The 19,003-nt window shown below is 43.7% G+C and overlaps 1 protein-coding gene across 3 annotated transcripts in view; it reads left to right on the top strand.

Annotated features, from left to right (window-relative positions):
- Nucleotides 1-19,003, top strand: part of LOC138196561 (cell adhesion molecule DSCAML1-like) — a 53,125-nt gene that overhangs the window by 16,406 nt on the left and 17,716 nt on the right. For 2 of the 3 annotated variants that reach the window (XM_069146719.1, XM_069146720.1), the window contains exons 4-11: nucleotides 13,189-13,335; nucleotides 13,427-13,705; nucleotides 14,900-15,175; nucleotides 15,486-15,782; nucleotides 16,550-16,822; nucleotides 17,612-17,896; nucleotides 18,085-18,204; nucleotides 18,299-18,475. In XM_069146719.1, coding sequence (XP_069002820.1) covers nucleotides 13,189-13,335; nucleotides 13,427-13,705; nucleotides 14,900-15,175; nucleotides 15,486-15,782; nucleotides 16,550-16,822; nucleotides 17,612-17,896; nucleotides 18,085-18,204; nucleotides 18,299-18,475 — 1,854 coding nt within the window. Of the gene's footprint in view, nucleotides 1-13,188; nucleotides 13,336-13,426; nucleotides 13,706-14,899; nucleotides 15,176-15,485; nucleotides 15,783-16,549; nucleotides 16,823-17,611; nucleotides 17,897-18,084; nucleotides 18,205-18,298; nucleotides 18,476-19,003 lie in introns of those variants that run through there. The other variant, XM_069146721.1, reaches the window with a different exon arrangement.

The raw sequence follows: 19,003 nt of genomic DNA, 5'->3' as shown, positions 1-19,003 counted from the left end.
GGGTTAAAGTGATTACTAGAACCATGTTCGCCTTCATGGCAAAAGTAAAAGTGATTTAAAAAAAAAAAACTGTCTCGACTTGTTGTAGAAAATAGGAAGCAAGCACCAGCCTCGTGCACCAAATGATCTCATGGCAATAGTAAAAAAAACGAAGTGAACAGTAAAAAACCATGGTCAGAAACAGGAAGCGAACAAACTAGTTGTATCGACCCATCCATCCAGCACGCTGCCTAAAATCACATTATGTGGACATCATCTGAACAGGGTCACTTCTACAGGGAACCAGATTGTGATTATGTATACGACTGCTACAGTTCGCTTAACTTTAAAACATATCCGTAGGCTGTAAAAAGCTGCCTGCACAAAAGAATATAGATTTGTTTTTGGAGGAGGACAGGCTCATGTTTTGCATAAAGACCAGTGATTTTGTATATCATTAAACACTGTTTACACTTCCAGAAAGCTGTGAATAAAGGGGAGTATTCAATCACATCAGTCCAGTTTTTAGACCCTGTTGTTGAAGGCGAGGTGAAGAGAACCTGTGTTTACCTTGTCAGTGTGTAAATGCTGAGTTATCAGACCTTAATGCAAACTTGGATCCTAATGGGTGTCACCAGGTGGCGAGGTCACTTACAGGCTGCATTACAGATCAATCCTCTGCCCCTCGGGTCCCTGCCGGACGTCAGCAGGTTCACAGAGAAAATTACAGTTGAGCTGATCAATTTGTTGGATAAGCAAGCAGCAGTAGCTGATTCATTTGCACACTGACAGAGTTTGATGATGATGATGAGGTGTGCAGCGTTCTTTCTCCACTTTTCTTTCTCAGTTTATCTGCTAATTATTTACACAATAGATCCATTTATGGATTAGTCTTTTAACATTTGACACATGCCAAGGTGTAAAAAAAATAAAATAAAAAAAATAAAAAAAAATACACATTTGCGTAATTAGGATGTTCCTCAGCTGTTGTTTGTGTGTCAGAATATATTTATCTAATAACAGTAAAATATCTGAACTATTCACAATATGTTGTGTATGTCCATGTGTATTTATAGAGCCCCTTTATTCCCATGTGTGCATAAAACAGCTTTTCCACCTAGTAATTACAAAGTTCGTGTCATAAGGCTCCACACAGGTGCAGCAGAGAGGTGACAAAGGCAGAGGGACCTCATGGAGAGCAGCAGTGTGTTAGGACACGATGTCTGTTTGTAAATCTGTGCTTGTGCACTCCGAGCAGGAATACATTAATAGATACACTTGTCTGGGACACCGCATACTCTTGTAAACACAGGTCTGACACGCACACTCGCCTCTCGTAAGTACAACTGTACAAGCCTCCAAACACACACACACACACACACACACACACACACACACACACACACACACCTCAAAAGTAACACAATAAAGCCATTTTCAGATTTTGCGTGAAGCTGCCTGAATATGGAGCGCTCATTAAACATTAACTCGGGATACATTAAGGCTGCAGCCTGCTCTGCTCTGCTTTGCTCTGCTCTGCTCTGTGTGATGGCTGCCCTGTTGTTGTGCTCGGGCTGCCTTGCATGGGTGCATCAGGACGCTGTGTGACCGAATAGGACGGGGAGGGGTGGGGGGCAGCACGTGGCATCCCCAGGGCTCTTGGAACATAACCCCCATCGACTGTCCCCCCCCTTGGGTCTCATATCATCCCTCTGTCTCACCTCTCCCTCGTCTACCCCTGCCTCTGTCCCATGTGGCACACAGCAGGCCATGGGTGGTTAGTGGGGGGACTAAATCATGCAGATGAAGGTGCCGCTATACATACACATGCAAACATATGGCAGTAGAATCAAAACTTAATAATTAGCAACTTCTTGCAAAAATAATCTGCCCCTGCAACTACAAAACAACGGGGAAAGAAATTCAGCCAAACAAGTCAGTATCACTTCAGTGTCAGTTCTTCTTTCACTTTCTCTGGATATTTTTGCCCCTCTCACATTTGCCCCAGTGTGCTGCGAGCGACTGAGAGCAGGGTAGGAACAGATGGGGTGCTGGCAGCCATCTTTTACTCAGTTAGGTTCAGTAGGCACGTGGGTGTGTTAATTAGCACAAACAAGTGTGTGTGTGTGTGTGTGTGTGTGTGTGTGTGTGTGTGTGTGTGTGTGTGTGTGTGTGTGTGTGTGAGAGCGTGCGTGCGTGTTGTCTGCGTGCACAAGGGGCACAATAGACATAATTATCTCTGCTTGAGAGGCCCAGTTGTGGGGGAGGAGGGGAGGAGGGGGGGGGGGGTGGTTGGGGTGGAGAGGCGGAGTTCAACAATGGCCGAACCACGGGCTTTGTGTGTACAGAGCAGAGGGCTGACAAGTGTCGGCTATTATTGACTATTTACACACTACTACACGCGCCTGCTCACGTGCACTTAACAGAAATGCACACGCTCTATCGCTGCCGCTCAACCCTCCCCACCCACCCCCTGCCTTTTTACTCTTTGTGTCTCCATCAAACACACACACACACACACACACACACACACACACACACACACACACACACACACATATGTGCAGTGTGGGCATGTTTACAGTGCATCAGTGTATCAGTGTCACTCAGTGTAAGAGGGAAAGATGGGAAAGCCCCTGCGAGCACATCACTCTGGCAGGAATCTGGCCACTATCTCACCCTTCAAGCCAGGCAGTGTGAGAGAGTACAGCAGCTGAGAGACGGAGAGGGAGAGTTTGGGAAGTTTGTTTTCCTATTTTCAAATCACCAGGCTTAGAAAAATGACAGATGATTAAAACAGCAGTCTCATTTGCTGCTTTTGTCATAATTTCTTTTGGTTATGATACCAAAACTACAAAGAGGTAAACCTTCTGAAATGAGACCAAGCCTTTGTTTTTTTTCTTTTCCCATTGAAGGCACTGTGTAATTTTGCTAAGAAATGTGCTACGTATGAGGGGCGATCAAAAAGTTACAAAACAGCAGCGATGTGCACGGAGCAGGTCGAAGCTATAACCTTCAGTTTTCCAAGTTATGTTACTTGATCAACATCAGCGCCTGAGTCACGCTCATTTTTGTGTACACAATGTGCGCATTTGCGATGTCACCATGGACCTGTGCAGAGAGCGCACATAAAACTGTGTGTCAAACTTGGAAAGTTGGTAAAAGTGCGCTGTCTGCTTAAATTTCAAGGCCATGGCGAAATGTGCACTTCCACGTCGTAACAAACACGCATAGTACAGGTGCTGATGTATTAAAAGAATCAATTTTGAGGAACTTAACCTGCAAAGGTTATTGCTTCTACCTGCGCAACAGAAACAGTGAACTTTTTGATCTCTCCTTGAGAACATTATTTATTAGTATTATAATATAAACACTGCAGAAATCAGGATATATGTTTTATTACTATAATAATAATAATAATAATAATAATAATAATAATAATAATAATAATAATAATAATAATAAACCTATAATTTTATTCCAATTTTTGACACGTGTCTATGAACAGGCAGTAGATACAACGAAGCTCCACCGCCTGACAGTCAACAGCCGGGTAAACTGGTCATAAAATAATTAAACAGGACCGGACTGTTGGAAGTTATGTACCATGAAGAAAAAAAAGCACTGAACAGTTATTTTTATAAAAGTAAATAATTACTAATTCCTATAGACTACAGACCATATCATTCACTTCAACTCCTCAGTGATCAAAAGATTTTCATCACTGGTATTTTTTATATTTTATGTAGTCAAAGTAACTAACTAACTTGTCCTCACTGGCTCCATAAATGATAGCTGTTAATCTGCATTTCTAACCACATCGTGAGTCATTAAGGAAAGTGAAAGCAGGAGGGCTTGTGTCAGGGCTTAGAGTAAAAGAGTCGGAGGGTTTATGTAGCCTGGACTGGGTTAAGAAATAGGATTTAAGGAAAGAGGTTTTACCCCTTTTCTCCTGCTTTCTTCCAGTCTTTTGTTTAGGCTAGCGAACGAGGGATTAGCGCAAGGAGATTACAGTAGGGCTCTACTAAGAAATTGTATTTAAGGAAATGCTTACTCATTTTACTCAACCGATCGCAGCAGAAGAAGTTGGGCTCTGATTTTCCCGTCTTTGTCTACATGTCTTTTGTCATTATGAACGGCCGTGACTTTGTTTCTAATCTTGGCTCCCTAAAATTCCCTAACTGGTTGGGTTGAAGCGTGGTTCCCTCAATTTCACCCTGAATGTTTTTTTTTTATTTTTTTTGATCAGATTTACAGGGATTAAAACAAAGAGTAATAGAAATCTAACCAAAGTTATAGTTCGTGTAATAAGCATTTGATTTTGAGATAACAAAAGGTTCACTACAAACTAAAGGTATGTGCCAAAATCAGATATTATTAATGAAGTTCAAAATCTACACAGCCATTGTGATTCTGGCATGAAGAGATCAATTTCACACTTTTGTAACCCTGAAGGAGAGATTTCTTTTTTATGATGTTTCTGTGAATGCTGCTCGCTGCTCGGAGACCATGAGGACACATGATCGGGGATCAAATGGGATCCCTGGTGGTCATCCAAATGCCATGTTCCTACATGACCTCTTAATCAGACCTATTGATCCGCCTCACTATAAGCTGTCCAAACGCACATAAAGGCCAGATCAACATGGCCTGCGCTGATTGACTACAGCGGGAGGAAAGGGCGAACGGAGGAGCGAGCAGATCTGAAATGCAGCGGCGGGCTCAATACAAGAGACAGGAAAGGGTGCTTTGATGTCTCTCAGCTGTTGTTTGTGGATTAGCATGTACACAGGAGATGTCGCGTGGAAGCAAGTCAATAATTCAACATTTTTACAGCATTTGAATTGTTAGAGTCCTCAGTTTCTCTCTACAGCCAAACCTACTTAAGACTTTAGTAAACAATAGAGCACATACAGAATATATACCACAGGGATGAAACAAATAGCAGGCATTATTTTCTAGGATCAGTCTGAGCTGGGACTGTTTCACGCCTAAATTAAATATCAGTATTGTACGGATAATGGGATGATATCCTGCTTAACAGACAATGACGTGTGAAGTTTATGGTCCATGGGAAATGCAGTCATAGGACATATAACACAGTATAGTATGCACACTTATGAGTTTAAGGGGCACAAGGGACAGGCAGCCGTCAGAAGGAGGCACAAGACAGCGGTGGTGAAATATAAACAACAAGAAGCAACTGAATGATCTTCATCAATGATCAGCTTCAGCGATAATAGACCAGAGAACAGAAAGTGTCTATCTATTTTACTTGTATGGAGCAAGGTTGGACGGAGGCTGGAGCTGATTCCAATAAACCCTGGACCAGTCACCAGTGTACCACAGGGTAACACACACAGAGACCACTTACACCTAAAAGAAATTCAGAGTCTGTTGTTTATGTGGACTGAGGGAGGAAAACAATGCAGCTACAAGGAGAAGGCACAAACTCAAATGTCCATATGGTTCATATCATAGTTGGATCATATTAGCACCCTCAGCAGTACAGGCTGAACTTTGAAAAGCTGACCAGGCCTTCTTCCTGTTTGGCAGATGGAGTGCAGATGCAAACTTTACAGGTTGTGTAATGTAACAGTACTATACTCAAGTACACTATAGAGCTGCTGATTAAAATAAGCTACTGCTTGACTAGCTAAGCCATTAAATTGTTGTTTACACAGTATGCATTTGGTATTTTATATATACTGTACATATATATATATATATTTATTGTGGTATGATTTTACATCAATATATATATATATATATGTGTGTGTGAATATATATATATATATATATATATATATATATATGCTGGGCAGTGACACTCCTCTGCCACCAGCACTCTTAATAGGGAGGGACCAGGCAGCTCACTCAGTGCTGCTAATGCAGCTCACTGCCCCAGGCCATGGGCTAAGCTGGAGTACACTGCATCACACACACACACACACACACACACACACACACACACACACACACACACACACACACACACACACACACACACACACACACACACACACACACGATGGGAGACACACACCATATTCCCAGCCTTGTCTCTTATCTGCAACTAAATCAAAACAAGGTGGCGGGGCGAGGTCTTTTGCGCCGCCTGATGTTTACTTTTACTGAGTGACATTTTTGTAAAGAACTGAGCTCCTTCAGTGTTTAAGCCTTAGTGCACAGACAATCAGCAGTTCAAAAGGAGTCAATGGGATGCCCAGTTAAGAGTAGGTGTTTGGACCGTGGTGGCATGCTTCTGCATGGTGCTGTGTACTGGGATGTGTGTGTGTGTGTGTGTGTGTGTGTGTGTGTGTGTGTGTGTGTGTGTGTGTGTGTGTGTGTGTGTGTGTGTGTGTGTGTGTGCGTTTTCTCTCTCCCGGGACTCTCATTATCACTGCTGTCCCAGATGTCACCAAGCACATGAAACACACGTCATGAATAATGAAGTCCTATTTCTACATCTCTCCCCATTTCTCTCCTATCCGCCCACCCTCTTTCCCCTCCATCCCTCGTTTCCTCTGATGCTTCCACTGATGCTTAATCTCCTCAGCGCTGCCTCTATCTGAGATGGTCCATTTAGCTTTATGCAGCATCGTCGACCTGTCTGGTTAGGATGGCTTTATAGGTGGAGGGGCGGGGGGGGGACACGGCGCCTCTGCAGCGCTGTGTTGAGTTATATCTACGCAAACGACGTCTTTTGCATACTATCGGTTTTATGTCTGTCCCCAACGGTCCATTCAGGCTCTCGATAGGCCCCTCCGCATCATCCCCTCCCCCAGTGTTTACTGTTTAAAGTCACACAGGGCAAATTGGGACAGCGCAGCCAGTGAAGCAGAAGAGACGTGGTCCCATCGCAGTGCAAACTGGACTCTGCTCTCGCTGTCTCATCCCCCCTTTTCGCTCCGCCTCTCCCCAACCTCCACCTTCGTCTCCTCCTCACTTTGGCTCCCTCAAAACTTTCCAACATGCTCACGGTGAGTCGCTGCGCAGCGTAACGCAGCAATGAAGGGGCAGGGCAGGGAGAACGTGATTGAAAGATGAGGTAAGCAGTCAGAATTGGTTAGGAAAGAGGACAGCAGTTAGGATTAGACAGTGAAGCGTGGCTTTTTAATGAAAACATGACAGAGCTGCGACTTCTTCAATGTCCTGCATCTCCACCGCCACCTCCCCTCCTCTTCCTCCCCTTCCAGAAAATGAACAAGTGACAAAGAAGCGAGTGGGGAAAAAAGAGAGAATTGAATGCTGCGATTCGGACATTGCTCATGCGGTGTTAGTCTTCACTGACAGATTGACTCATGCTCCGTCTGAACAGTTTGGTCGTGTTAACAAAGTCTCTTTTATGGAGAAGATGCAGCAGGGTGGGCTCCCGTTGCACAATTAGTTGTTACACATCAGTTGTGCCAATAAAACCTGCTTTGAATGTGAATTGAAAGGAGTTAAGAGGGCGCCATTCATAGATGTTAAGTAAGTGTGCGGCAGAATAAAAGCCAGGAAAGTGTATATATTTAATTGGCTGACACCTGCTTCTACTTGGGCTTTTAATGTACACAGCAGAGAGAGGGGAGAGAGCAAAGGGAGGGTGGAGTGGGCTCTCGCTTTGAATATAGATGTAACACCCCTTTTCTTTTTTTTTTGCATAAAGGTTTGAAAGGAGTGGAGAACACAGACATGGACTGTTATCTCCTCCTCCATTTACCCTCCATTTTTCCCTGTGCTTTTCCCCTTTTCTTTCTCCTCATTCAGACAGTCAGCGATGCCCATCTTTTGCTTTAACACATTCCTCTACTGCAAAACTGGACTACTGCCATTCACTGACTCTGCGGTGCTAATTATAACACATAGTTTATTATTTTTTTGTGCCAGCAGGGAAATATTTTTTTGCCCTATTTTAAGCCTGGTAGGTGTCTATGTGTGTGTGTGTGTGTGTGTGTGTGTGTGTGTGTGTGTGTGTGTGTGTGTGTGTGTGTGTGTGTGTGTGCCTAGCATGTCTGCATTTGTGAGCACCAAGCATATTCCAGCACTGCAGAGAATATCTCCAGAATATGCTGCGTTTTTTTTCTTCTTTCTTTCGTCTTCTTTCTGTGACAGTCACAAGTCTTTGATCTGCTCCTCCTCCCCTCTGTCTTCTCACTTTTCTTTCAAATTCTTTTCCGCGACTTGCCGTTGAGGGGAAGAGGTATAAGGCAGAGATACAGAATGTGATTTTTCTTAAGTCAAACTCTGAATATCGACTTCTTTTTTTTTTTAATAACTCGAAATTAGTCCAAGTATTAAAATTCATTTGACAAATTAAATTGACGAACAAAGCTTTGACATGCATGTGCTGTATGTGCAGGTGTATTTGTGGGTGTCAGTGGGTTTTAGGGAGGTCTGCACTGTTATCATTGCTAGTACACAGGAGGACTTAAGTCTGACAAAATGTCTATTATCACAATTACATCAATTCACTGCTGCACTCATCAAATACATTAATTTTTTAAAATCATGTTTCATCTCAAAATAACTTTTTCCTATACTTTGTCTCCTCTTTTGAAGGATTGTTATTTACTTGAGACACAAACCCTTCAAAATGTGACTTTATGTGTTTGTGTAATACAACTGTGAAGGTTGTTTCAAATTTAAAGCCTCAGGTAGATATTTCCGCTCAGTATAGTGACACATGAAATGAACAGTGAAAGTCCTTCCCATTTTTCTTTTCTTATCAGTTTTAAATCAATGTCCCTGTAATCCTCTGAGAATGTACACTGCTGTCAGTTTGTGGAGGAGTACAACCTCTGACCTTCTGTTGCTGTCGCACATTTTCTCACTGCTTTATAGTAATCATAACGAGCACTAACCTTCACTTAACTGGGAAAGCCTTGCAAGGTAAGGGACCCGCTGCCTTTGACAGTCAACAGTGTTGAGTAAGACGAAGACTCCAGGGATCAGATTGTAGTGATCTGCCAGAAGGAGAACAGGGATGTGAGTTCGATAGCTCATTAGCCTTTTCGAAACTGATTATGGGGTCCATACGGGGAAGTCCCAGAGGAGCGCAACGGTTTTTACTCAGAGCCGTGAGTGCTGCATGTTCACACAGTTCATTTAGTATTTTTTTTGTACACAGGAAAAGCTAAGGTGAAAATTTGCCCCTCTAAAGCATGTAGGTAACACTCACTTCTAAGAGCTAATTTCGAAGGTAGAGAAGTCAATCTCGAAACTGCTCATAAAGCTTTTTTTTAAATTTTTTTTTAGCTTTTTTAAATTTGATTTAGATAGCTGCAGAGTAGGCAGACAGCCAATATGGGCAAATATAACAGGAATGTCCTGCTGTAAGGATCCAACCAGCTAGAAATCAAACCGGCGACTCTCTGATTATTGTTATTTGCACCCATGTTGTGTGAGCATCCTAACCACTCACTCACATATTTGTGATTGGATACAAGCTACTTGCATCTGAAAAGCTATATTTAGCAACTTCATAGTACTACTTTTTTATATTATTAATTTAGCTGACTTTTACAGCCAGTCTGCCATTACCATTTTTTGCGCACACACAACACCGAGGGTTTCACAGTTTTGTCCTCGATGATTGTAAACACGGCGTGCTTTAATAATTGCTGAAAGTACACCGAAATCGTACCAGGATGGCAGTGAGAAGACCCTAGCAACAGGGAGAGGATGAAGAAAGCATGAGAGTGGGAGGGAGGGAGAGGGGGGAGAGAGGAGAGAGGGGGGATGCAGAACATCAATAAATAATGGCCCCACTGAGGAGGTAGAAATATGGGCCTCGTTATCTTTGCGCCGACGCCTTCATTTGCATGTGAGAAAATGAGGCTGCTTCTAACTCGCTCGCACTGTGCACATACAAACATACACACACACACACACACGCATGCACACACGCACACACATACATATGGCCTCACATGGGCTACAGTATATATCCTATTTATAGACTGTCATGCTTCTTCTTTTTTTTTCTTTCTTTTTTTTTTCCTATTATCTATTCTATTCTTTATATTTCCATTATTTTCCCTTTTTTATTTCCTCCTCTTTGGAATTTGTCATAGCAGCAGGTCGGATCTGTTGTGTGACTGTGAGGCTGCCGGCATTTTTTTCGGATTAAAAAAAATAAAAGTGAAAGCAAACCTTTATTACACAAGAGAGGCTTTCTGGGGACATTCATTTGAGTAATGCCCCCCCCCCCTTTTTTTTAACATTAAAGAGCATGCAGTTAGAGTACACACAGTCGCAGGATAGCAGCCCTGTAAAACACCACCAAGTTGTCAGCCAGAGCGGGTAGATTTGACATGCCTTGCTCGTGGGTCTGTGAATTTGATTTAGCTTTGAATTATTGTTTGTTATCTACACTCATTAGGGTACAATTATAGGCCTAAAATTGCAGACTTGAACTGAGTATATGTGAGTCTGGTTATTGTGCCCCATAGATTTTTAAGTGGCCATTTGAATTTTTCAAAAATGTAAAAACAAAATCTGGAAAAGATCTGGGAGGGTTTTTGATTAGAGGAAAAACAAATTAGTTTTGTTTAATTTTTAATTTTGTTGCAGCCATGTTTCTGATTAAAATATTGTTTATTACTATATATTGTTACATTTATATAAAAACTAGTACACACCACACTTTAAATGCGCGCCTTTCATGCCATTTAGAATGTTTTTTTTCATCAAAAAATATAAATAGTTTTCCTGATCCAGCAGTTACAGATGGAGATTAAAATAGTCCTCGTCTGGACCCCATCTGCATCTGCGAATCAAAAACAATTTTACACCGTTTTTACTATGAATGCATCTCATTGAGACTGACCAAACTCATACGAGATCCAACAATGTCGCCATCCTCTAGGCAATGCAGCTTCTTTCAAAGAGCTTCTTTTCGGGTGAAAGGACTCTTTAAAGAATCATTTACAGTTGATAAAAAATACTTTAACCTCTAAGCAGTTCCCTCAGAGCTTTTTTTAAGGATCTGTGAGATCTTCCCATGTTTTTATCCACTGGTCCTCTTTAGTATTATGTCAAAACAAATGCCCAGCTATGAAAAGATACCGATTTAAAAACATAAAACTTGCAGTGGGTTTCAATCCCAAACTGGGCCTTCATCTGCTCAGTTTGTGTGTTCACCTCCTCTTTCCTCCACATTAAATTAAAAAAAGGCATACACATTGACACAAATTCCTATACACTTCAGTATACATGGATGGGTTCAAGCTGAGGACAAATTGCAGATTTCTATAAAAATGTTCAATACTTAATATGAAGGAGACACAACTGGAAAAAAAAAAGCAACACCAACAACCAAATCTGTTTTCTCCACAGACTGCCTGTATGCATGCATTTCTGCATGTGTGTGTGCGCCTGTGTGTGTGATGCACATTGGCTCCATTTCTCGTTATCTAGTCAAGTCAGCATGAATAAAAGCTGAGGGAGCAGTGATTTAGGATTTAGCAATTAATATTTTACTCCGTCTGCCACTCTGCTTAGAGACTGAGAGCAAGACACACAGAGTGAGGAAAAGTGAGAGGAAACGGGTGAGACAGACGTTGCGAGGGTTCACACAAAGAAGTGACGAGATTGGACTAAAGATAGACGGATTCTGTGACCAAACCACTCAGTTAAGATGGACAGATAGCGAGGGGAATAATGTGATGTGTATTGTGTAATCAGCCTCGTCTCAGAGGCTGCAGATGGGATGAAATCAGTCCTCTGCTGAGGACACAGACAGAAAGTGTGGCTTTGACAGATCCAGCTGACTCTCTCTCTTTCTCCCTCTCTCTCTCTCTTCCTGCCTATGTCAGAATGTTGTGACAGGCAAGTCGACGGTGTTGTGGGAGTAGCGCTCTTAAAGTGCTCATTATCCTGTAAGGCTTCATTCTGGGGGGCAAACAAAGGCTGCTGTGAAATTGCAGCCTGTGCCTCCTCTCGGGTCAAACACGATGGCGCGGCCCGTATCTGGTACCTTCAGTGGATCTGCTCAACTCTCGGAGAGACTCTGACAAACACAGGCCTTGGAGATAAAATATTGATGCTGATAAACACACAGGTGCATGTGAAAGCCGCCGACCCAGCTGTTGGCCTGTAGATTGAATGCTAAAAGACACAGGTGATAATGAATGCAGACAAGCCTCAGCTTACCTTATTGCACAGCGACAGCCATTTTGAAACACTCACAGTAAGCTGTGAGTTAATCTCTATTGGACATGATGTTTAAATGTCCCATAAAATAGCATGGCTTCATTAAAGGAATGTATTTTCTCTTGAATCAGAAAGCTGGGGCGGGGCATTAGATATCGTGAGATCAACCTCTCCTTTTAATAGTGGAGAGAATTTTAATTAATAGAAATTATTGAAAAATATGTGATGACTTAAAGTTTTTAAGCATGATGTCACCAACGATGATGATACTCTTTTCAAGGAATTCAGTAAAATGCTTTTGAGGGACCTACTGAAGATACCCCTTCATTTTATGAGAAGCATTGATTTAAATAGAGGTTTTCGGTGGAGAATTGGCCAAATGGGCGTCATGGACATTTAGGAATAAGACTCGTGGGATTCAAGAAAATACAAAAGCAAACATGAACTGAAAGTGAAAGACACTGTTTGTGTGTGCACGTGTACCTGCAAGCAAGAAAGACAATGTGATATAACAGCTGGGTAAACGGACAAGTTCTCATTGCAAACTGACTTCCCTCTTCGTCCGATCACCGGACACAGCAAGAAAACTTTGGATTATTTAAATTCTTTCACGAGACTGAAACAAATGATGCACACTCGATCTTCCATTTTGTGAAACCTACTCGAGAGAAAGAACACTTGGATGGTTTGATGAGGAGAGTGTGGTGCATAAAAGCTATACATTGTGTATAGAGGGAGCCAGTAAATCTTTCTAATCTTTGTCTATGCATGGTGAAAGTGACCGCTGTGTGTCCTCCAGGACTTGAAAGAGTGCCAGGTTTTGGGAGGCAACATCATCAGGCAGGTAGTGCCAACTGTTCAGGCAGCTGTTTGTTCTGAGAAGAATACGGTTTTGCAATGACCACAATGGCTTTGTACCAGAGTGATCATCTTCAAGTCAAGTACAACCAGTCATCAAGTATGAGAAGGTTTTTTTTTCCCTTTATGGAATCTTTTACTGGTTGTTCCTGTCTGGCATCAGCTCTTCTTTGGGAAATTAATGTTGGTCTTTGCTCAATGTGTCTTCCTCAGGTAACAGGTTCTCGCTGACCTCTTTCGGGGCTCTTTACATCTCTGATGTTCAGAAAGAGGATGCCCTCTCCACATACCGGTGCATCACCAAGCATAAGTACAGCGGCGAGACACGGCAAAGCAATGGAGCGAGGCTCTCTGTAATGGGTGAGCAGCTTGGTGTTGCCAGTTAACTTCTGTTCTTTGTTATAACTCTCTCTGTCTTGACCTAAATTTAACCCCTGTCTCTGCCCTCCAGACCCCAACGAGTCCTCACCCACCATCCTGGACAGTTTCCAAGCAGGGGAGGTTTACGCAGGCCAGAGTATCGAGCTCCCCTGCACAGCGGGAGGTTACCCCAGTCCCACCGTGCGCTGGCTGAAAGATGGTCGCCCGCTGCCCTCAGATGCCCGCTGGACACGGCGTTTGACAGGGCTGACCATCAGCGACCTGAGGCAGGAGGACAGCGGGAGCTACGCATGCGAGGTCACCAACAGTTTTGGCTCGAAGGAAGTGTCCGGACAGCTTCACGTTATAGGTGTGTGAGCACGACATCCACAAACAAACCTGACAGACTCCCACGCTGTCTTTTCAGTGAGTCGGCCTGCCAGACGGACACATTTATAAACTCCATTCTTTTTGGTTTGAGGCACACAGACTCATGTAAGTCACACTTCGAGTGTGTCTGTTACAAACATGTGTGTGAGCTGTATAATGCCCCATCATATCAGGCCTCAAAAAGAGAGACAGGGCAATAATTCGCTGAGGCTGATTCCGTAACACAGCTGCCAGCACCGTTCACCATCAGAGAGCAGGAGTGTGAGGAAGACGGAGATAAAGACGAGGGGTCACACAAGGGCCGATCAGACATCCAGACAGTGCCGGAATGACATTATCTACAGTGTAATAACAAGATAATAAGAGCGGCGGAGATAAGTGTGCATTGTGTAAAAGTATACAAAGAAACAAAGGGAGCGAGGCGAGACAGAGGGAGAGAATAGAGCGGCGGTAGGCTTTGCCAGTGGGCACATCATGGCAGCACACTCTGTGACTCTGACAAGGGTGGGTGGGGGGTGGGGGGAGGGGGCACAGCGATGCCCCCCAGCATACACCACCAGCTGCCTTATTGCTCACTGACATTTGCACACACACACACACACACACACACACACGTAAATACACACTTGCTCTCTCACACACACACACAGGCACACTTACACACAAGTGGACAGAGATGTGAAGAGATATCTCCAGCTGCTTTTTTAATGAGTGCGTCGAACTGATTGAGTCACCACGGCTGATTGTGCTCTCTCGTGAATGTAAACGCCTACTGGATGCATGAATCCATGTGTCATGCTTTGAATCCAGTTTAATGATTTTAGAGTGAGTTAGGAGATGCAAAAATTTTTTGATCCTTTTAAACTCGACAAAACACTGAAAAATGTTCATAAATGGATGAAGAAATCCTGATGTTTTTAAACTAAAATGGTCACAAAATGTAAAAAGAAATAAATGAAAGATTTGTATTTACAAATCTGGAAAAATATAATCCTTGCATCTACGACCAGAAACCCATTCGAGAATTTACCTGTAAATTATAATAATTATATTTTTTTTATAGCAGATATGAAGCTGAAAATATATAAACGTACAAAAAGAAATTGGATGTTTGACAGTTTTCTTCCACGTGTTCAAGAAAAATGCTTTTTGACTTTACACGCCCTTCTCTCAGATCCACTACGAGTGACATTGTCCCCTAAGAATCTGAAAACGGGCATCAGCAGCACGCTGTTCTTCACCTGCACTGTGGAAGGCTCTCCAGAATACACCATCACCTGGTACAGAAACACGGAGCCCATCGTCCCCGACCAGCACATCTCCATCCAGGGACAGCACAACGACACCCTGCAGATCACCGCTGCACAGAAGTTCCACTCTGGGGCCTACCAGTGCTTTGCTTCCCGAAAGGGCCACACTGCTCAGGACTTTTCCATTATTCTGCTAGAGGGTATGTGGACAGAGGTTGTCGGGGAAGTAAACAAGTGCAGATTCTATAAAACTCAGTCTCTACTTTGAAAGCTTCTTCTTTTACTGTAGATTTTCATTCTTTCGTTGGGTACTAGAGCATAACTTGTTTTCCACAGACACATATCCTCAAAATGATTTGGCTTCAAATGCGGCAGAGATGGATGCATAAACATAACTAAATCTAATTTGTTCAGAATTCGACTTTTCCGTCAGAACTTCTCACTGTCTTTATGTCCTTCTCTTTTTTTTGTCATGTCTCTCTCTCTCTCTCTCTCTCTCTCTACTATCAGATGGTACTCCTCGTATTGTGTCTTCCTTCAGCGAGCGGGTGGTGAACCCTGGCGAGCCTTTCTCCCTCATGTGTGCTGCCAAAGGAGCCCCGCCCCCCTCCATCACCTGGACGCTGGATGACGAGCCTGTGGTGCGAGACTCCACCTACAAGACCAGCCAGTACACCCTGTCAGATGGCCTGACCGTGTCGCACGTCAACGTCAGCAGCCCGCTCATTCGGGATGGAGGAGTGTATCGTTGCGTCGCACGCAACTCGGCCGGTAGCGCCGAGTACCAAGCGCGCATAAACGTAAGAGGTGCCTGTCTGCTTTTCAATATAAATGCACTCTACACCTGACTCTATACAAACATACAGGGGCTAGTGAGAAGCATAGATCCATTTGTATATCACACAGTTAGCCATCAACCTACCTACCCCTCCACCATTCGATCTATCTACCCAGCTATCAACCTTTCTACCCATCAACCCACCTGTCTGTCTATCTATTTATCTATCTATCTCTGCACCTATCCATTTATTTATCTATTCATGCATCCATCTATCTATCTGTTCATTTAACATCTATTTTATCCGCCCATCTCTCCATCCATCAATCCACCGATCTAACCATCTATCTACCTGTCAATCTATCCATCTATATCCATCCATCAATCCATTTATCTATCTATTCATTTAACATCTATTTTATCCACCCGTCTCTCCATCCATCAATCCACCTATCTAACCATCTATCTACCTGTCAATCTATCCATCTACCAAGCTACCTACCTCCCTATCTATCTGGATCTATCTAGACAAATACACAGAATATCTGATTAGGCTAAAATCAACAAATATCCTCAATCGGATTTTAGTAAAGGGGGCATAACTAACCTCCCTCTCCACCTGTCAACTTGCCCCAATCACTCTATCCCTCAACCTTTATCTCTTCACCTCCTGTCTCTGTGGCTGACCCCTTACTCGGCCATGACCTCCCTCACCTCATCTGCCCCTCTCTCCGACGTCTGTGTCTCTCTCCGTCTCGTCCCTCCATCCCCTCCCCTCTCTTCCCTGTGTCTCTAGGTCCACCTCGAATTAGACCCATGCGAGACATCACCGCAGTGGCGGGCAGGAACACCTACATAACGTGCCGTGTGATCGGGTACCCATACTACTCCATCAAGTGGCTGAAGGACGGCATGCAGCTGCCTGATAATCATCGTCAAGTGGTGTTTGAGAACGGCACCCTTAGGCTTACGGACGTGCAGAAGGGCGCGGACGAAGGGACCTACTTGTGTAGTGTTTTGATCCAGCCCCAGGTGTCAATCAACCAGACTGTTCATGTCACTGTCAAAGGTAAGTGTGAAAAAAAGTTGTTTTTTTGCAAAATATACACCCATCTTACCGTTCCATAGCAGGGAGTTAGGCCGCGATAGAGATAGAGTGACACACCCGGCTGATTGGGATGTGCTGTAGTTTTACCTGATTTTCCCCATTATAAATATTACATTGTTAATGGATGACGGTCTGTGCGAAGCTAAGATATAAAATGTCACTGAAAACAGAAGGGAAAAAAAACTGGAACGCGTTGGTGAAAAAATAAAAAGATTACATGATATAGGAGTCCCTGGTCACTGACATTTAAAAACGCCAATGTGCAAAGTTGACAAGTGCAACTTCATTGTAATGTTTTTTGGGATAGATGTTTGTGTCTATATTTTGTTTAGTCTGTGAGCGGGGTAACGATGGTAGTAGGGCAGCTGCAGAGGTGTTTAAGGGTGTGTGCATGTGCCTGCATGCGAGTGTGTCTCTGATTTAATTAGATGAATAATAATGAAGCCTAGATTAAATCCCCCAGATGTCTCAGCTGTAGTACCCCCACCTCAACCTCCATTGCTATGGCAACGGAATGACTTCCCCCTGCCAATTGGACTCTAACCAGAGCAGCTATTATGGGCTGCAGGAGATGGGGGCTGAAGGGGAAGGGGAGGGGAGGGGAGGGAGAGGGGGGTGGCAAAGAGGGGCCCACTGGCCAATGACCTTCTCTCTCTCTCTTAGCATTGCTCCAGATGGCCACATTGCCACTCTTAAACATCTATCTGCCTTTATTCCACTGATTCTCTACACTCTTCCTCTCTCCCATAGTGCCACCCCTCATCCAGCCCTTCGACATCCCCTCTACCTCAGTGGGGAAGCTCATGTACATCGCCTGTGTGGTGTCATCTGGGGACATGCCCATACGCATCACCTGGCACAAAGACGGCCAGCTCATCGTGCCAGGCTCCGCCTCTGGCGTCGCAATAGAGACCAAAGAGTTCATGAGCTCCCTGCAAATCTCCAAGGTCACACTGAAGCACAACGGAAACTACACCTGCATCGCCAGCAACGCTGCTGCCACAGTCAGCTGGGAAAGACAGTTGATTGTTACCGGTGAGGGATTGAGCGAAGGAAAAACGGCGTAGCGATGATGAACTAAAACAGTTTATCTAATGTGAAGACTGAACTGAGAATTGTACTGCTATTGTAGTCACATTTACATTTTCTGCCTTCAACTATAAGATTTTTTTTTATCTGTTACATTTCGGCATTTCGGTTAATTGGATCTTTTTGTTTCTCAGTGCCACCACGTTTTGTGGTGCAACCCAACAACCAGGATTGTATCTATGGAAAAGCTGGAGTCCTCAACTGCTCTGTGGAGGGTTACCCTCCTCCAAAAGTCATGTGGAAACATGCAAAAGGTAAAAACACCACATCATCCTGATGACATCGCAGTAATAACAAGGAAAAATGACAACAGTGACATACTGTACATTTGCTTTGTGTGTCCTGCAGGTGTAGGAAACCCCCAGCAGTACCATCCTGTCCCACTAACTGGCCGCATCCAGATCATGTCAAATGGCTCTCTGCTCATCCGACACGTTCTTGAGGACGACAGAGGGTACTACCTCTGTCAGGCCTCCAACGGTGTGGGATCAGACATCAGTAAAAGCATGATCCTTACTGTCAAGAGTGAGTGTCAATCAGTTTCTCTTTGGCGTGAATCCTCTTCCCTTCATAAGCACATCTCTTGGGTTGTACAGAGAGGAGTCTTAGCTTTGTGGAGAGGAATCGGCTCTTCTAAGATGCACTTTTGCCGCAGGCTAGTGCGGCCTCCACTGAACATGGCAATACCTCGTGTCTGTCCTGCACACCCTTAACTGGGGGTGTCTTTGCTATTGATTGATGTGTTTTGGCTGTCGGTCTGTGTGCTTCTGAATGTTTGGTGGGGAAAAGAGCTGGTGAATTAATGATGAGAACAAAACCACAGGAACCTCTTCAATCAATAATCTATGTCTAAAGAAGATAGGAGGAGGAAAAGAAAAAGTATGGGGAGAAGAGAAGGAGAAGAGGCAGACAGGGAGGAGGTAGTGTAAGCAGCCCGGTGGGGCTTGAAGCACGAAATGAAAATGGAGAGTGAAGGGCAGGAAGAGATGTCTATACATCTGTAATATATCATCAGTTTCCAATGCCACTTCCCCAATCCTTCATCTTATTATT

The sequence above is a fragment of the Embiotoca jacksoni genome, unplaced genomic scaffold (assembly GCF_022577435.1).
Source record: "Embiotoca jacksoni isolate LCO1_2020_lvr unplaced genomic scaffold, fEmbJac1.0.p SCAF_13, whole genome shotgun sequence".
Lineage (NCBI taxonomy): Eukaryota > Metazoa > Chordata > Actinopteri > Embiotocidae > Embiotoca > Embiotoca jacksoni.
The sequence above is the reverse complement of the archived record's forward strand: the minus strand, read 5'-3'. Positions and strand labels throughout refer to the sequence as shown.